Source organism: Physeter macrocephalus, chromosome 16, assembly GCF_002837175.3.
Source record: "Physeter macrocephalus isolate SW-GA chromosome 16, ASM283717v5, whole genome shotgun sequence".
NCBI classification, from domain to species: Eukaryota; Metazoa; Chordata; class Mammalia; order Artiodactyla; family Physeteridae; genus Physeter; species Physeter macrocephalus.
The window spans coordinates 8,459,643-8,479,193 of record NC_041229.1 but is presented as its reverse complement, the minus strand read 5'-3'; the positions used below and the strand labels follow the sequence as shown (position 1 = coordinate 8,479,193).

Sequence of the window (19,551 nt, the reverse complement as noted above, 5' to 3'; positions counted from 1 at the left end):
GTTGTAAAGCAGAAACTAACACACAATTGTAAAGCAATTATACTCCAATAAAGATGTTAAAAAAATAAAATACAATAAGAGGCTTGATTCTCCCTGTTGAAAATAAGGGAAGAGACTTCCCCTCTTCCTCACCTCCCTTTTTCTTTCAGAATCTCTCTCTCTGTCCTTTTCAAATATATGTGCATCATTTTAATGGCTAAATAAGCCACTGGCCAGTCTCAGGACCCAGATGTGCTTCCTCAAGGACCTGGGAGCCACTGCTTTGAAAAGTCATCCCCAAGAAAGAAAACAGGGGCCTAACTTGTCACCTGACTCTAAATTGCAAAATTGTAATGGTTGTTTCCAGTTAGCTGTAGACACGGGTGAGATTTCTTTCCAGTTTTGCCATCCCTTTAGTGGGTTGACTGTGACATGCATCAATTCAATAATGAAATTGTTTGCATTTTCTCAGAAAGAAAACCTCTACTTCTGTGGAGAGGTTTTCTGGGTGGGGAGGAGATTTTATTTCTTAATTATATTTCCGCAACAGTGGCCTCGAAACAAGTCACTTACCCTCTCGGAAACTCAGTTAGCTCAATCCTAATGGGGTTGGCACGGGCGTGAAATGAGATTATTCATAGAAAGTTTTAGAACAGTGCCTGGCCCTCCAAAGCTCTCCCAAAATACGAGCTATTATTATCATTACCATTTGTAGGTTTTTTCATTGATTTCATGGTGGCATCATTGTGAATAGCGGGTTCAGATTTCCTCTACTTGTTCTGCTTTAGTCTTGTTCTTTGGTTTCTTTCACAGTTGTTTTCATTTTTTAAAAATTTTTATTGGATTATAGTTGATTTACAATGTTGTGTTAGTTTCAGGTGTACAGCAAAGTGAATCAGTTATACATATACATATATCCACTCTTTTTTTTTTTTTTTTTTTTTTTAGATTTTCCCATATAGGCCATTACAGAGTATTGAGTAGAGTTCCTTGTGCTGTACAGCAGGTCGTTTTACCATTTTAATCTTGCTTCCTCCCCCAGCAATGCTAACTTCTCTCCTGATGTCCAGTAAGAAAGGTATTGCCAACTCCCTAGATCCGAGGTTCTGTTAGTGGCGTGTGAAGCATGTACCCTGCCTGGCAGAGCTGAGTTTGTCCTCCACGAGCCCGCCCCCAGGACTCTCACCTTCGTAGGACCAGTTGTTGTTGAAGGTCTGGGTCAAGGCCTGCATCTCCTGCAGGAGGACTAAGTCCGCCTGGGAGGAGGTTTCTCCCCCATCCTCCTCTTCTAGAACCTCCTCTTCCTCTTCAGGGTCTGGGGAGTTCTGCATCATTTCCTCAATCTCCTCAATCACCTGGAGAAGGTACACAAGAGAGTGCTCACTCTTCTCTGCTGCAGGGACATCCCAGCTTGAATTCTGATCAGAGAAGGATGTTCCTAATGTGCTGTCTGTAAAATTCCTAAAGCAATATTGTTACTTAATAAATATTGAATAACAATAAAACTAGATCTGACCAAAGGCTTACAAACACTCTTCCTTTGATATAAAGTCCTCTTTAATGTCAAACCTCTTCCAAGAACACCATTTAGATGAGTGCTTTATCGGAAATAAACTGCTCTTTCAGGAAACGAAGCAGAACTTCCTGGAAGGGAACATTTACTTCAATTTGCTGAGCACTTTCTTTCTAAGTGGGAAGACATTTTATCTACCCAACTCAAACACAAAATCCAGTCCATTCATTGTGATGATGCTTAAGACGGGAAAAAAACAGTGTTCCTAGGATAACTCAAAATGCGGAGCTGCTTTTTTACATAGAGGAAAACAGCTCTTCCTCCAGAATTCACCTGGACGGGAACTAAAGCTGCCAAACAAAAGTGGAAATAAAGATAATGACATAATAAAAGGACACGTAGGTTCTGGAGGGCAGAAAATCGATAAGAAACCCAGCTGTAATCTAGACTCTTGTAGGGGACAGCTCCTAGAAGACAGAGTAAAATTAGATAACTGCCAAGAGGAATAAGGCTGAACTACTTTGTACATTAATTGTTTACACATAAAGAAAATGGAAGAAGCAAAGACCACTTCCGAAAGGAGCCATCCATGAGTCTGGTCAGAACAGTGCATCTACATATTTGTCTGTTCTCGATGCTGTGATGGGCTCCATCTCCAAGGCCAACTGGTCTTTGAAGTGGGTTCCTTTATGTTAGGCTGGATCAAAGATAAAGGCACTTAGGTCCCCTCCTTTGGAATAATTTCTATTTTATTCCTAAGCTTTCCCATCTCCACTCACACATTTAAGGGATACTTAGTTTCTGACTACTGCAAGCCATTCATGGAACACGGGCAAACTACACGAGCCCCCTTTAGAATTTTATGGCTGAGCTTCGCTTTCAGAGTCATTATCATTGAACTTGTGTCACTGAATTGTATTTCCCCCCAAATTCACCAGGTAACTGCTAGCCCCTACTTTTTTTAATCTGGTTCCCTTTAATCTCTTGATCCTTATCTGTTTATAGCCCACCTCTTTACCACAGATATGAAAGAGTTCCTTTTACTGAAAAGCACTTTCTGAAACCAAAAGCTCCTGGTGGAGCTTTTTCAGAACCACTCTGCGAAAACACCTGAAAGGTGCCTGTTCAAAGCAAGCGCCCATAAATAGTTGTTGACTCAAAGGCTGAATAAGGAATCCAGAGACTCAGGAGTATTCTCCCTAAGTAACAAATTATTAAAACCAAAATATAAGCAACTCAATAAAATGTGAAACATTAGATCTTTTTTTAAACAAACAAGTGTTTCTAATACTTCTTTTGGAAGGCTCAACGTTTTCAGTGTTCTATGTAATATGAGAAAATGTCCATCACTTGGAAGCCTCTTCTGCCATTTCTATTCTTGTGAGAACAGCTATTTGGGACCCTTGTTTAAGTGTCTTGACTCCAAGTACAGTGAGCTGCAATAAAGACACTTAGCAGGAAATGAAGGCAGTAAACGCTGAGCCCATCTCTGGCTGTTATCAAACATGGACCCCATCCAACACAGTCAGGAATTACATCCCTGATTACAGCAGGTGCGTAAACTGAGGCTTAACGAGGCATGAAATTTACCAAAGACACAGCCACCACGAGACCATACATTTTTCTACTTCCTGAAAGGGATGTGGCAGGTATGTATTCAGACTTTTTCTCTGTCAAAGGAACTAAAAGTCCCAAGAACAGAGAGAGAGAGAGAGAGAGATTCGTACCTGATCTGCTGTGAGCAGAGGCTCCTCATTGATTCCAGAATAATGTTCACTCTTCTCATTGAACTCTTCCTCTCCTTTCTCATGGATCTGAAAGAGGTGTGGGGTGGGGGATGGAATTCTGATTGACCATCAGCGGAACTAGGATTCTCTCCAGTCTCTAGAATAGATGACACTGAGGCCACCCCGGCCATCCCACGTGTAAAGAGAAAATCTGAAGAGGTGTGCGGAGTTTCATCCAATTCCACACATACCCTGTCCACACGGCATGCATCACTGGGTCCAGCTTAGAAAAAGACAGTAAGGCGTGTGCGGCCAGCACCATTCTGACCCACAGGGAGCAGTACCGTTCTTTAACTGACAGACAGGTCATCTTTACACGAACAAGGAACCTTCCTGAGGTGAGTAACGACGGCAACCGACTCCTGCAGCAAAGGCACCCCTGTTTATGTAAGGAATTTCAATCTGGGGATCAGTTTCCAGATTTTATTTTAGTAGGCATTTTAAGGGGGTGGGCTGTTCCAGTGCAAATAATCATGTTCTTAAAATGTGATGAAATGTCATCGTGTCACTGGAATCTAGGCATGGTGTCACAGCTGATGAAGGATGTACCCGAAGCTCCACTGGACACGCCAACAGAACAACCTAAGCACACAAATCAAAGGACAAACTCAACAGCAACAGCAGATCCTGAAACATTTGCCACGTGTCTCCAAAATTCCATCATCCCAAGCAAGGCTCTGAAAGCTCACAACCATTGAGCTTCTAGATGTTGAAGTCCAGCGAGGTATTCACAGCATATCTGACTTTACTGTCCGTGTCCCAAGCAGCCATAGCCTGGTGTTGATGTTCGAAACCTGCACGGGATAAGCCCCTAAACCACCTGACAAGCTGTCTGTGTCCAGGAGTCTCACTTGAAAGTCATCGAGGGTCTGGCGAGAAGCGCCTCCAGGAAGTCTTGCTGCAGACACCTCCCACCCAGGAATCAAGTTCACTTGCACATCAACAGGGGCAGGCGGATCCCTCTCTTTCCTGGGGATTACACTTTTCCTGTTCTAATTAGCACCCCCAGGAAACCCCCCAGTTCCAATCCAAGCAATCATGTCATAGGGAGTCCATCCTCAGAAACTTCTCCCCTCTTCCTTGAACTCCACCTCGGCAGGTACCCCCAACAAAACACATCACCTCCCATCTACATTTGCTTAAAACCAGGACTGTGTCATAGAGAAAAAATCAGATGTATCTCAAAGGCCCTCTGCTCTCTAGCACCCCCAGGAAACCCCCCCAGTTCCAATCCAAGCAATCATGTCATAGGGAGTCCATCCTCAGAAACTTCTCCCCTCTTCCTTGAACTCCACCTCGGCAGGTACCCCCAACAAAACACATCACCTCCCATCTACATTTGCTTAAAACCAGGACTGTGTCATAGAGAAAAAATCAGATGTATCTCAAAGGCCCTCTGCTCTCAACCCGGATAAGGGGTAGGACAGGGAGGTAATGGGATTATTTGAGGGGTTTTGTGCCAGACGGTGACATCTATTTCTGCTGCCGAACCCATATGCTCCTCTCTCCGCCAAGTCCACCACCTGTGGTACCCGCCTGCTTTCTGCAGCTCCCCACTGTGCAGAAGGAAACTCCTGTAGCCACGGTTTGTTCACAGCTCCTCTCATATGGCAGATCTTTCTTAGGGCTAGAAAGTCCTGTGGTAGAAGTTAGGCTCATGCTGGGAAACAAAGTTTTCTTTTCTGTTTGGATTATTTTTTATCAGCATCTGACAGCAAGTGTTAGTCCATAACCAGAATTTTTTTCATGGTAATTAGGTTTTTTTAAATGGAATATTTACATTTTCTGAGATGTGGCCAGTTTTAGCGAGTTTACTTCACTGGCTGTTAATACCGCATCTCTCAGCTACACCACCCCCCTTCCCCAGGTCCTCCCTCTGAGCTCCTGGTGAAGGCAGGGGAGAGCTCTTAGGCGTAGACCCTTCTTGCTGTTCAGGCATTAGGGAAGCCAGGAAGCGGCATGGGTGATTCCTAGTTAGAGCCTTCTCTCCCCTCTGGTACAAAGCCTGCTGGTCTGATTTTTCAGGCGTGGGTAAAACGAGACTTGAAAATGAATTATAAGCTTGTGAAAGTTACCGTGAGTTCGTAGTATCGTGGGAGCTATACCTAACCCATATGTTCTCAGATCTCAGAAGTCTGCCGCTACAAAATGAAATAAAATAAAAGGAGACACATGCACAAAGTCCTCCCGAGAAAGCCCTGGCCCCTTCCCTCTTCCCCACGTGGATCTCTGCCATCCTCTGCTTTCACTGCATCTGCCCTGTCCCTCTCCTTTTCTCCTCACTCTGTAGCTTTTGTTCTGGTTCCCTCATCTTCCTCACCCTCTCTAAGCCTGGTCCCATGTTTTGTCTCTATCTAGTGGACTCTGTTCTGCTCCCGTCACTTCTCAACAAGCCCTCTTTCCTTTCAATGCTGTTTACAGACTCCCTCCCTTCCCTCCATTCCCAGGACAGCATCTTGTACAGAGTGTGGAAAGCTGGTGAGAAAGATTTTTGGAAAATGACAGCATTTACGTATATTGATAACAGTATTCGTCATATATATTCATACACATATGTATATGGATGAGTGTATGAATACTCTTAGTCTTAATATATGACACATGCAGAGAAACTACTGCAGGGAGTTCTTTAGCCTCTTGTGTGGAAACGAGAAGGCCGTCAAATTGGGGCTGAATTTCTCTGTAGACTAAATTTTCAAGTTGTCTCCAGATTATTGAAGTGAACTATGGCTCTTCCAAGAAAAAAACTCATTCTTCCGAGTGATTTCTTCCCAGAATTGAGAATAGAAGACCAAGATCCAGAAATGAGCCTGGCCATACTATTCGGCAAGCTGTTTCCTCCTCCTGCTTTCGGTAAAGGGTGTGCCTTTAGGGCTGTAACTTGGTCACTTAAAGCTTAAAAATAAATGCAGAGAATCTTCCCTGGAGACTATGAGAGTGCTAAATCTAGGTGCACAGGAGTCTGAGTGAGAATTAAAATTACATCAAGTTCTTGTGTCCAATAATGACCATTAACCAGTATTGTTTGTTAAAGCATTCCAGATGATTCCATTCACAGGAAAGGGAATTTCTACTGCACAATATTTCCCTCCCCTTACCACGATTGTTTCACATGGGTGGTTGCCTTCTTGACCAAATTTAAGAGATAAAGATACATTTTCACCTCCAGTCAAAAAGTAAAAGAAAGAGAAAAAAATCGCCAATATGTACCCAGCCCAAGGAAAGGGCAACTTAACCCATCTGTGTGAGTTAAGTCAGTGCTTCCATATCCCCAAAGGGAGATGCACCAGAACACAGCAAACAGCACGTGGCAACAAATATTTGTCGAAAGAAGGAATGAAAAGGAGAGGACTGAATGGCAATACTATCACCTCCTATATTCAGTCCCACCTCCACAGATAAATGAGCTGCTTATTCACCTGGAAAACAGAAGGAGGTAACTTACTGTCCTAGACTCCCATTTCCTCTTGTCTAAGAGAACCACCATCTGCTATCAATTAAAGTTACAGGGATAAAGGAGACCATCTTTTACATCACAGTCAGGAACAGAATAGGTTCATTAACTGAAAAACCCAATTAAAAGTGGAGAATTGTGAATAATAATAATCATACATACATACGTAGCTCGAGCATATTATTTTGACCTAAAAACATAAATGTACATTTATTCTTTCACCAAGCTCCTAACGTAAGGCCAAGGCCTTTTCTTCCATGATGGGCCTCCGAGTAGAATTTCATGTAGTCTTTCTTGCATCATCCACATTACAACACAACTTTTGTTTCCTGTTTCTGTTTTTGTAATAGTAGAAGGAGGGTACGTGGGAGATTGAGCACATGCAGTTATCTCCCGAAACTCTGCTAAAGTGAGGGTAAAGGGATCAAAAGAGAATATCCCACAGGGACAAAGAGAACTGGAGACAAGACAACAGCAAAAGAGATGCTAGAGAGCAGATGCCAACCTAGCATCCACTAAAAAAAAGGTACAGCTATACAAAGAGGTATAACTAAAAATCCAAAGGTAGAAACAAAATGGAATACCAAAAAGTATTTGATTAACCCAAAAGAAGGTGAAACAGAGGAACAATAACAACAAAAAACCCAGATGGAACAAATAGAAATGCAAGATGGTACACCTAAACACAAACTAGTAATGTTATGTTAAATGTTAATGAACTAAATGCTATGCAAATGAACTAAACACAATAAACTAAAAAGCACAGATTATCATTGTCAGACTGAATATAAAAGACCCAACTACATATAATCTATAAAAGACACATTTAAAGACACAGATAGATGAAAAGTAAAAGGACTGAAAAAATGTATACCTAACAGCATAAGAAAGCTGTTGTGGTTAAATTCATATCAGACAAAGCAGATTCCAAAACAAGGAGTATTACCAGAGATAAAGAAGGATATTTCATAATGATAAAGGGGTCAATCAGGAAGACATAACAATAATAAAAGTGTATGCAGTTAATAACAGAGCTTCAAAATATATAAAACAAAAACTAACAGAACTGAAGAAAGAAATAGACAAATCCACAGTAATAACTGGAAATTTTTAACACTCTTGTCTTGATAATTGATAAAATAAACAGACAAAAAATCAGAATATAAAGAATCCAACCATACTATAAACCATGTTAATCTAGTTGACCTTTTTAGAACATCACAACCAACAATTGCAGAATATACATTCTTCTCAGTGATACATAGTACATTCACTAAGATACAACATATGCTAGGTCATATATCAGTCTCAATATATTTTAAAAGATTTAATTTGTACAGATTTTGTTCTCTGACAAAATTAAATTAGAAATCAATGACAAAATATCTATAAACATTCTTCTAAATAACCCATAGGTCAAAAAAGAAAGAGAAAACTGGAAAATATTTTGAACTGAATGATAATGAAAACATACCACATCAACATTGTGGGATTCAGTTAAGGCAATGCTTAAAAGAAATTTTATTGTTTTAAGATACTTATGTTATTACTATGGACTAAATGTTTGTGTCCTCCCAAAATTCATGTTGAAATCCTAACCCCCAATGTGATGGTATAAGGAGGCCTTGGGGAGGTGCTGGGGAGGATGGAACCCTCATCAATGGGGGTGTATTCCTATAAAAGGGGCTCCACAGAGCTCCTCTGCACCATGTGTCCTGTGAAGACATAGCCAGAAGTTGACAGTCTGCAAGCTGGAAGAGGCCCTTTACCAGAATCAACCATGCTGGCACCCTGATCATGGATATCCAGCCTCCATAACTGTGAAAAGTAAATTTCTGTTGTTTATAAGCCACCCAGTCTGTCGTATTTTGTTATAGCAGCCCAAATGGACTAAGATCATTTTTTTAAAGTTTAAAATATGACCTAAGCTTCCACCTTAGAAGCTTAAAAAATAAAGGGTGAAGTAAAACCCTATTTTAAATACAAAGAAGGATACAATCAAGTTAAGGGAAGAAATCAACAAACTAGAAAATGAAAAAACACAGAGGAAAAAAAAAGTGGTTCTCTGGAAAGAGTAATAAAAGTGATAAACCCATAAACAGACTGATGAGAAGGGGGTGAGGGAGAGGCACAGAAGGAGAGAGAAAACACAAATCAACAATAACAGTAATAAAAAAGGGAACATCACTATAGATCTTACTAACATTAAAAGAATGAGAGAATATCATAAACAACTTTGTGGTCAGTACTACGACTTAGAGTAAATGAATAAATTCCTTAAAAAAATCATCTCAGGAAGAAGTGGAAAATCTAAATAGTCCAATATCTATTAAAGGAATTGAACCTGTAATCAAAAACTTTCACGGAGAAAACCCCCGGTCCAGATGGTTTCATTGGTGTAGTCAATCAAACATTTAAGGAAGAAATAATACCAATATAACACAAACTCTTCCAGAAAATAGAAGAAGAAAAATTCCCAATTCACCTTATGACATTACAAGAAAAGAAAATGAAAAAGAAAGATTCCTCGTGAACATAGATGCAAAAATCCTTAATAAAATATAAACAAATCAAATCCCACATTATGTGAAAAGGATATCTATCACGACTAAGTGGGATTTATCTTAAAAATGAAAGGTTGGTTTAATATTTGAAAATCAATTAGTGTAATTCATCACATTAACATTGATCTACGTACATAAATTGTTCTATAGATTTAATACAATCACAGTTGAATGTCCAGCAAGTTTCTTTGTACAAATTGATCAGGTGATTCCAAAATTTATATAGAAATGCAAAGGACCTAAAATAGCCAAAGCAACTTTGAAAAAAAAGAACAAAGTTAAAAGACTTATGCTTTATGTCAGGACATTATTATAAAGCTACAGTAATGAATATAGCATAATTTTGGCCTTAAGATAGACACATATATCAGTGAAACAGAACAGAGAACAGAAATATATCCACACATTTAGGTCAACTGATTTTCAACAAAGGTGCCAAGACAATTCAATATGGAAAGGATATTTCCAATGAATTGTACTAGAACAATTGGAGAGCCATACACATGAACCCTGACCTTAACCTCACACCATATGCAGAAACTAACGTGAAGTGGATCATAAACTATATAAAAGCTAAAACTACAAAACTTCTAGGAGACTTAAGAAAAAAATCTTAGTGACCCTGGGCTTGGCACTTTCTTAAGTACTACATAAGAAGCACAAATTGTTAAACACAAATGAATAAACTGGACTTCATCACATCTAAAAAACATTTGCTCTTCAAATGTACTGTTAATAAAGTTAAAAGGCAATCCATAGACAAGAAGAAAATATTTGTAAAACATACAACAGGGCTTCCCTGGTGGCGCAGTGGTTGAGAGTCCGCCTGTCGATGCAGGGAGCGCGGCGGGTTCGTGCCCCGGTCCGGGAGGATCCCTCGTGCCGCGGAGCGGCTGGGCCCGTGAGCCACGGCCGCTGGGCCAGCGCGTCCGGAGCCTGTGCTCCGCGACAGGGGAGGCCACAGCAGTGAGAGGCCCGCGTACCGGAAAAAACAACAACAACAACAACAGGAAAAGGACTATATCTAGAATGTATGTGTTAAAATAATTAAACAAAGAGGCTATTAGACTGAGATGACTTGAATGCTTCAGGAGCCTCCTAAGCAAACCAAAACCTCTAATGCCTCGAGGTTAAGAACTCAAACCAAAGGACAGCCACTCACAAACAGCCACCCAGTCTTTTCCAGATAATACAACCACTCAAGCTACAGTCAATCAGATGATTTCCTTCTTTGCTTCCACTTCTTCTCTGTAAAAGTCCTTCCTCTAACTCCTGTCGATGGAGCACTCCTACCCACTTTGGGTTTGGCATTGTCTGATCCGAACAGATTTTTGCTCAGGTAAACTCTCAGAAATTTAATATGCCTCATTTTATCTTTTAACATGAGGAACTCCAACGACTCAATACTAAGAACACAAACAGCCCACTAAGAAAATGGGCAAAAGATCTGAACAGGCACTTCACCAAAGAAGATGCATGGGCTGTGAATAAGCACATGAAAAGATGCTTAACATCATTTGTTACCAGGAAAATGCAAATTAAAATAAGGTACTACTATATAACCACTCAAATGACTAAAATCAAAAAGGCTGTCCATTCCAAGAGTTGGTGAGGATGTGGAATAATCGGAGCTCTCAAACTGGAAAACAGTTTGGCAGTTCCTTAAAACGTGAAACAAACACTTACAATATGACTCAGACATTCCACTCATAGGTTTTTACCCAAGAGAAACAGAGACATGTCCACAAAAAGACTTATACAAGAATGTTCATAGTAGCTTCATTTGCAATATTCAAAAGCTGGAAAAAACCCAAATGTCCATCAACAGGTGAATGAATAAGCAAATTATAGTATATCCATATAATGGAACACTACTCAGCAATAAAAAGGAATGAATGTAGATACATGCAATAAAATGGATGAATATCTAGATAATTATATTGAGTTTTAAAAAGCAGACAAAAGAAAGAGTACATGTTGCATGATTCCACCTATACAAAATTCTAGAAAATGCAAACTAATCTATGATGACAGAAGCTAGTTGCCTGAAGATTGGGGGGTGAAAGGGAAGAGTGATGGACATGCAGACATGCTCACTATCTTGACTGTGGTGATGGTTTCGCAGACATATACGTATGTCAAAACCTATCAAACTGCACTCTTTAACATGTGTTGTTTATTGTATGCCAATTATCCTTCAGTAAAGCCATGATTAAAAAGGAAAAGAATAATATACCATGACCAAGTTGCCTTTAATCTCAAGAATGCAAGGTTGATTTAACATTTGAAACTCAATTCATGTAATTCATTACATTGACATAATAAAGGAGTAAACCATATAATCATCTCAATAGAGGCAGAAAATGGAAATAATTCATCTTCAGAGAAATAACAAGAACCATGCCACAATTTAAAGTCATGAGCTTCCAGGTCGAAAGGGCCCACGGATTATAATTCATTTGAATGAAAAAATAAAGCTCACTCTAAAGCACATTACTGTACAAAAGAAATGAGAAAGGAAAAGAGAATATTCTGAAAGCTTCTAGAGAGAACCAAAAGAGAGTCACATATAAAAGACAAAGAATCAGAATGGATTCTAAATGGGGCTTCTTAATTGCCACTGAAAGCTGGAGGAAAAGAGAATGATGCCTTTGCAATTCTGAGTAAATATTCACTTGCAGCCTAAAATAACTCTATCAAGTCAAATTCTCAATCAAGTGTATGACGGGAGAATAAAGACACTCTCATCTATTCTAACAAATATATTCCTCTCTACCCTTTCTCAAGAATATACTGAATTTTTTTCACCAAAACAAGGGAACATACCCAGAAAAATAAAAACATGGCAGTCAGAGGACAGGAGAGAGAGACATGAAGATCTCCCAGGACAACAGCTGTGCACCAGATCTAGAGTACAACCAGATTAGTTTATAGCAGAAAGATGGAGGGTACTAGTTTGGATTTTTTTGTTGTTGATTGAATTGAAAGACTATCTGATTTTTTTAAAACATAGTATGAGATGTAGAGTTCACTCAGAGTTTGGGGTTGAACTAATGATAGATATACAGGAAACTAAGCAAATGAAAAAACAAGGCAGTTCTTCACTCCAGGTTAAATAAGAAGTTGTACAAGAGAGGAAATATTCTTACAGAACACTACGTGATTCAGCAAGAAATAGTATTTACACAGTTACCCTAGTGTATACTTGTAATACTGATTTAATTGGTGACAAGGGGGAAGGCCAAATGTGAGTATTTGAGGTGATGCCAAAGACTTAAATCTTATCTTCCATAATGGATAACAGCCAAAATCATTCATTTTAGATAATCAAAGAAATAGTAACATAAGTGTGTTATTTAGAAAATTGTAGGTACCCGCCAAAAGAGACAGCTATAAGAAGTCGAAGTGGTTGCCTCTATGGAGCCGGGAAAGATAAGTCAGAGACTGCTGTTTATATTTTTTGTTGTCTCGTATCATTTTAAAAGTATTATTTGACTTTTAAAATTACATACATGTGTTACTTTGATTTTATAAAAGCAAAAATGACTCTCTTTGCAGTCATAACCCTACAGTTTCCATAACATTTCACTACATTAGTTACAGTCACAAGGACAAGCATGAACAGGTTTGGGAACAAACACAAGTGATTCTTGGCAATGAACTAAGTGGAAGAAGAGATAAGACTTCCCAGAGAGAAGCCTACCAGTCGTGTGCATGCCGCATGCCAAGGGCATTCGGTTGGCATGTTTTACAGAAGGAATACAGAGCACTGGTTATATAGCAAGTCGTTTAAACTGATGTCAGAGAAAAGAGCTTCTACTGTAATGAATCCAGATAATAAAGGAGGCTAAAATAAAACAACCTTAATCCATCCACTTTTGCTACCCCGTCCTCTTCCCGTGGGTCAGATGGAGAAAATTCTACCAGGAGCAGAGCTCAAGATCATCCTTCTCAAGGTCATTCAGTTTGTCCTGAAATATTAACCCTCATGAGGGAAATCTGCAAAATGAGGATAAATTAGAGTCCTTTTGAAGGGTAGGCTACCTTATATATACTTTGGCTTAATCCACAAAATGAGTTGGAAAGGTGGCAAAGGAGATAACAAAGCAAAATCTGCCTTTTGCACCATGACGGACCTGATTTCATTTCAGTAACTAGGTTTATTCCAATATTGCCTATCTTCTCCTTTGCATTTTGGGTAAGTACTAAACACTATCCATATAAGTACCGCAAGAGAAAAAAAGCGCTCGGGAGTTCAAAACAGGACCTGAGACATCCCACATCCATGCTAAGTAGGGTTGTAGCGAATCTTTTTGTTTCGAAGTCTATTCTTGAGGTTTTAAGTATTTTGGGTGGCTAATTATTAGAAGAATTAAAAAGGATATTCAGCCACCTTTTCAACAAATCGGCCAGTTGCTAATCTCTTTGCTGTGCTATTTTGGCCAATGATCTGCAGAAATGTCGCCAAGTAAGGGAAATCTGGTTCTCGCTCTTCCTTGGACTCAATCCTGGAGCGCCTGGGAAGATCAGATCCACCTCCCACCCTCATTTGCTGTGCGCACAGGATTGTGACAGCCCTTTCTGATAAGAAATTGTCAAATTTCCTTTATAACTGAAACTAGAAGACTAAGCAAGGTAGAAACAGGCTTTTAGCAAGGACAGAGCCCTTATGTGATTTACCTTTCTATATGTATATTTAGCTAGGAGGGGCAATTTGGATATTCTGAAAGGTCACGTTCCATAACCTATGAAAGTCAACTCAAGATAAGTATTCTCTTTACTTTGTCAGAAGTCCGTAGGCTACTTTCTTCTTCGGCATCAGTAACCACAGACTGTGACTCAGGTCCAGCCATATAAGTGCCTGTTCAGTGAGTTTCATAAAGAATTCCTCGCTGTTGCATGGTCACTTCACTATTATCTGGGCCCCCACTCTGGCCATTAGCCAAGCCCTGAGCTTGTCACAAGTCTGTCAACATTTTTAATGGGACTGAGCTGTCCATCTTAGATGGGAAACCCTGATTTTTTTTTTTAACCGTCATTATTCGAACACAAAAAAAGCCCATTATATTCACTCTCCTCTCTTACTTCAGATCACCTTATTTTGCATGCTGTGGGCCAACGATGAGCAACAGAAGTGATCTGCATTTACAGTCTCTACAATCATTCCAATCACCTCATATACCCTGGATGTCCCCCTTCATCTTATTTTTCACTTCCTCCACAACTCCTACTTTCCCAGCAATGATGTTGAGCTTCATTACACAATGGGGAAGGCTGTTGCATTACTGAATGTTTTTCTAACTGGAATCCACAGCTTCTCAAGCCCTGCTAAGCTGGGGGCCCCAGAGAGGTACCTCAGTTTCAGAGCTGTTGCCATTCAGAGCCTCCACATTTGGGTCCCTCCAGTCTTCTGAGAGTGAAGGGATGTAATTGTCTGTCAGAGCATCCCAAACCCTGTAAACAAAGAGAAGCTCTCATTAGCACACATCTGTGGCCTGGCCTGGCCTGGAGGAAGGAAGAGCTGGGCCAGGGGAGGACAGAAGCTTCTGTGTGTGCCAGGCTGAGATCATCTGCCTTCCAGCATGCAGGAGCGACTTAGCTTAAAAACTGAATTTCAGGCATTACCAGGAGAGAAGGAGCCAAGAGAATGGACCCTGGCCAGGAGCTTCAGTGCCAAAGGTGTTTGCTTAAGAGAAGAGGAATTTCTCACCATTGAGAAACCAATGGTAGCGTCTACAAGTAAAACACCTCTGGCAACAGATAAACTGCCCCTGAAACTAAATCTGCCCCTCAACCAAATGGCTCCTGTCTCACGAACCTAAGAAATGTCCGTGTTTCCTTTCTTATGGGCAGAGAAGAATGAAGAAGGGGAGGGAGGAAGAGAGAGATTGATCTGGGCAGATTTTCTGGCTGAATCTCATTAAGATCAGGGTCATTGTCTGGTTTATATATACAGCTGGCCCTCGAACGACACGAGTTTAAACTGTGAGCATCCACTTACATGTGGATTTGTTTTCCAATAAATATTGTAGTACCAATATTTTCATTTTACAATTCTTCACTTTAACTAAGTGTGGAGGAAAGTTTGTGTTCGATTAGAGATCACAGTATGTGGACTCAAAAGAAGTAGGGTTTGAGTCCTCCTTCTATTCAAATTGTTTCAGCTTATTGCCCTTGTGGTTTACTAATTCCTTTGTTTTTGAGGCAGAAACAGCAGGAAATGGATTTTTCGACTACCCAGGGGGTCAGTGCCCTTAATCCCCCATGCTGTTCAAGGGTTAACTGTATTTCAGTTTCAGATGCCTGCAATCTAAAAGGTCAAGAATTAACTCCTTGACATCTAACGTAGGTAAGGGGATGATGCCAATGCTATTAAAAGTTACTTATTACCCAAAATGTTCTAGGGATCCCAGGGTGGCACAATCCTGTCCTCTAGCAATGTAGAGTCTAAGTGTGCCCTGTCTCTATCATGGAGACTCCAAAGAAAATATATGAAAGGAACCAATAAATACACCACTGTCTACACAATTAGTTTTTACTGGGGGAAGATGGGGTTCCCTTTATTACGTTTCTTTTTTAAAAAGTTCTGATAGGTACATTATAAGAAAAGGTATTCTACAATTCTTTTTGCTTAACTCACTTATTTCAGAAAGATTTTCTTGGGGAAAAAAATGGGGAGGGATTTGGGGAAAATCCTGAAGTCAAAAACTCTCACACACAGGAAAATGAATAAATTAGTCAACACTAAGAGATTAATGTAAATCAGTAAACCAAGCTCCTAAAATAATGAATGCCATCCATGGAAGCCAGCGGCACTTGAGTTAATATTAGGTAATGAAATAATGAGGGCTCAGTGCAATCTCATTCAGGTGCCTGTGCACATCAAACATGAATGATACCTGTGAAACAAGGTGTAAGAAGGTACAATCTATTTAGATATACTAATATAAGGAAATGGTCATTTAAAAATAAGCAACTATGTACACATACGGATCAAATCCAAAACATGACAAAGTATGGTGTAAGATGCTGAAAAGATAAGTGCACATTTTATATATATAGCAAGATGTGTATATATATATATGTATATACATATATATATATATATCAGAGCACAGACACTTGAAATCAGATACATAAAATGGGGGAGGGGAGTGTTCTTAACATCTATAAAATCTGGAATGACATATGACATATGGGTATATAATCAAGGAGATTTTCCTAGTGCACAATGCACACAATTTGGTGATAAAAAAAAAACAACTCAAGAAAACATAATTTAATGGCACTGCTTTGGTTATCCACTTATTCATTTTTTGTAGTACAGTTACAAGAAGGCACTTGGAGAGACCTCATCAAGTGTTCATTCGACATCTCTTCAGCAGGATTTCAGTCTACGTCTTAAACATGGGTGATAATCCAGTTTCTATCAAGCACTATTAGAGCTTCATTAATCCAGCCTAATTCTAAATCCAAGTCTCATTAGCGTTCTAAAGCCAAGAGGCAAATATGATTTGCTGTCTCCAAAAGTCCCAGCGCCACACCCACTAGGAAGGTCAGCAGTCCAGTCCTCCGTGCATCACCGCATTACACTCTCTGCGTCAAGAATGAACAACACGCCTGCAGGCACTGACCTTCGGGTCTGACCCTGCAGCAAGCACCTGGAAAAATAAAATTCAGCAAAGCCCAAAACAGGCAGGAGCCTTTTGTACCTCTCCTAGATAGGATGGAAGCTGGGACCTTGAACGGACCGCACACTTTCCAATGACCTTGAAACTGTTTATACCCTTAAAGTGACAACTGGAGACTGCCTCAAATCATTTAGGGTGGCAACTTTTCTCACCTGAGCCTTCACTGACATACTCTGGATTTTATCTTCTAATTCTAGACTTTGAGTGACAATTCCCTAAACCTTTATCTCCTCGGGATATCAAGCCATCCTTTTTCTGTTTCAAGTTTTCTTCTTGCTTTCTGATGGACATACTTTTTATCCTTTGAGGTTCATAAGCAACCTTTAATAGAACCACTCTCATCTCTTTGTCATCACTGGCACACCCTTCCCGTATTCATTCAGTGCCCATTTAACAATAATAACCATAGCAGCCAACCTTACTGAGCATTTACTATGCATAAGCCAGGTACTATCCTAAACTCTCTGTGGATTAATTCATTCATTCCTCACAACTCTATAAGGCAGATAGTGAGAAAAAAAACCTGAAACATACAGAAGTTAATTAACTCATCTAAATTCACACAGCCAGTAATGACAGAGGTTGGATTTGAACCCAGGCAGTACAGCTACAGAGCCTATATTCCTACCCACTTAACTATTCCAATTCTTTATGAACTTTACTATGGGCATGGGCATCAGGACAATATCACAACCTAGAACAGCAGTTCAGCAGCCGGCTCTGCGTGAAAAGTCTATAACCGCATTATTCTGGACCTGGTGCTTTCATCCATCTATGAAAGGAGAGATGGCAAGGTCAGCAAGGGTACACGCCTGCTTTCTGTCTAGCTCTCCAGCCCGGGGAAGGTTAAATGGACGGCAAAGGCAGGCATGGGAACGAAGAACGGGGGTGGGAGGGAAAATCACAAAGCTTTCTGTGAGGGAGAGAATGGGACGGACTTTTCTCCCCAGAGAGGTTATCCATCTTATCCTAAGCAGGGTTCTTGGGAAGAGATCTATTCCCTGTTAGAGGCATCCTGGGGGGACTGTAAAACTCCACTTCCTGAGAAGCATCCTGCTATGTCCTCTTATCTCGGGGAAAGGAGACTCTGAAAGCCATCCACTATATCTTTCATCAAAGAACTAAGATTAAACAGGTTCCCTCCATTCTGGTCATTACGCTGCCATGGCACCTGAGATCCAATTTGCTCCCTCAGTCCCTGTAATAACAGAAAAGCCTTTTCATGTGCATATTTTATATCATGGGCTTAGATGCCTATAGAAATGGCTGTAACTATCTTTCACCATGGAGGCCTAGGGATTTGGAAAAGGATGCTAGCAGAGGATGAGCAAACCAAACAGAACAGGTTGGACAAGACACGTATCCAAAAATCTGGGTCTGGAACCGGCAACATAGCTATCAAGGCTACATCAGTCCACACACACACACACACACACACACACACACACACACACACACACACACCTATATACCTATTCCTGACAATATGGTAGACAACTAATAGTGCTTGTTAGAATTCCAACTTGGGAACATTTCCCTTAAGGCCCTCTAGGCTGGCTACTACCCTTGTCCAGTTTTATTTGTGTCGAGTCAGGCCAATATCCACACTTAGATGTGTGTTAACATGAGTATACTTTTGCTGTTAACACTTAGGAATTATGAATTATTAACACATCAATGACTTTGAACAACTTTTTAGGTTCTTTCAAATGCTCAGTAGAATCCATACTATCTCTGCCTTCTACCTGGGGAAACTGAACCTCTGAGAAGAGAATTAACTTTCCTAAAAATCACAGGCATCTGTTGACTTTCCCTATCTGATTATTTGGGATTCACTTCTCTTCAACTTAAAGCATGGCTGACTCCAGGGTGTTTATTTATCATGCGAACTTGATTTTTAACATGACCTTTAATCCAGTAATTCTACCGGAAAGACAGGACTGTCAGTGTTCTCACATGGTTTGGCCCCTCTGTCTCCAGGGTCCTTGCAAGACAGGGACCCCAGTGAAGTAGGAAGTGGGGTGAGGGCTGACCATTCCCACTCTGTAGGCCTCCAGGTCGGATCTCTTATGACAAAGAAAAGGGTGTTCCTACATATGCAAAGAAGAGATTCTGGAATATTTTCTAAATTTAGAAACAAGAAATACATATTGATACATATTGACTCTCTTTTAATGCCTAGGACTTCCATGCCCTGACAAATCAGAGAAGAGCTGATATCTCAGCCAATTCCCTCTGAGCCACATAGCTCCAAATGAAAACTAAAGAAGTCAAAACTTCAAAGGGAATCACTGACCCTGCTTTCTAATTCGTGCTGTCTTTCAGGAGGTTAGTTTGACCAAGAATTTCATTGTTTTTGTTTGAAGCCTCTATTGTGTAGTTCTAACCCACCCAAAACACTTTCCACTCACTGGTGGATGAAATCTCTAACTATTAAACCTAAGCAACGGGATTCCCTGGTGGCGCAGTGGTTGAGAATCCGCCTGCCGATGCAGGGGACACGGGTTCGTGCCCCGGTCCGGGAGGATCCCACGTGCCGCGGAGCGGCTGGGCCCGTCAGCCA

General features: G+C 40.4%; 1 protein-coding gene across 1 annotated transcript in view; it reads right to left on the bottom strand.

The window, feature by feature from the left end:
- FEZ1 (fasciculation and elongation protein zeta 1) overlaps nt 1-19,551 on the bottom strand; it is a 40,107-nt gene that overhangs the window by 11,842 nt on the left and 8,714 nt on the right. The window contains exons 3-5 of the mRNA XM_007106616.2: nt 14,652-14,751; nt 3,220-3,306; nt 1,166-1,334 (exon numbers count right to left, since the gene is read on the bottom strand). Coding sequence (XP_007106678.1) covers nt 1,166-1,334; nt 3,220-3,306; nt 14,652-14,751 — 356 coding nt within the window. The remainder of the gene's footprint in view (nt 1-1,165; nt 1,335-3,219; nt 3,307-14,651; nt 14,752-19,551) is intronic.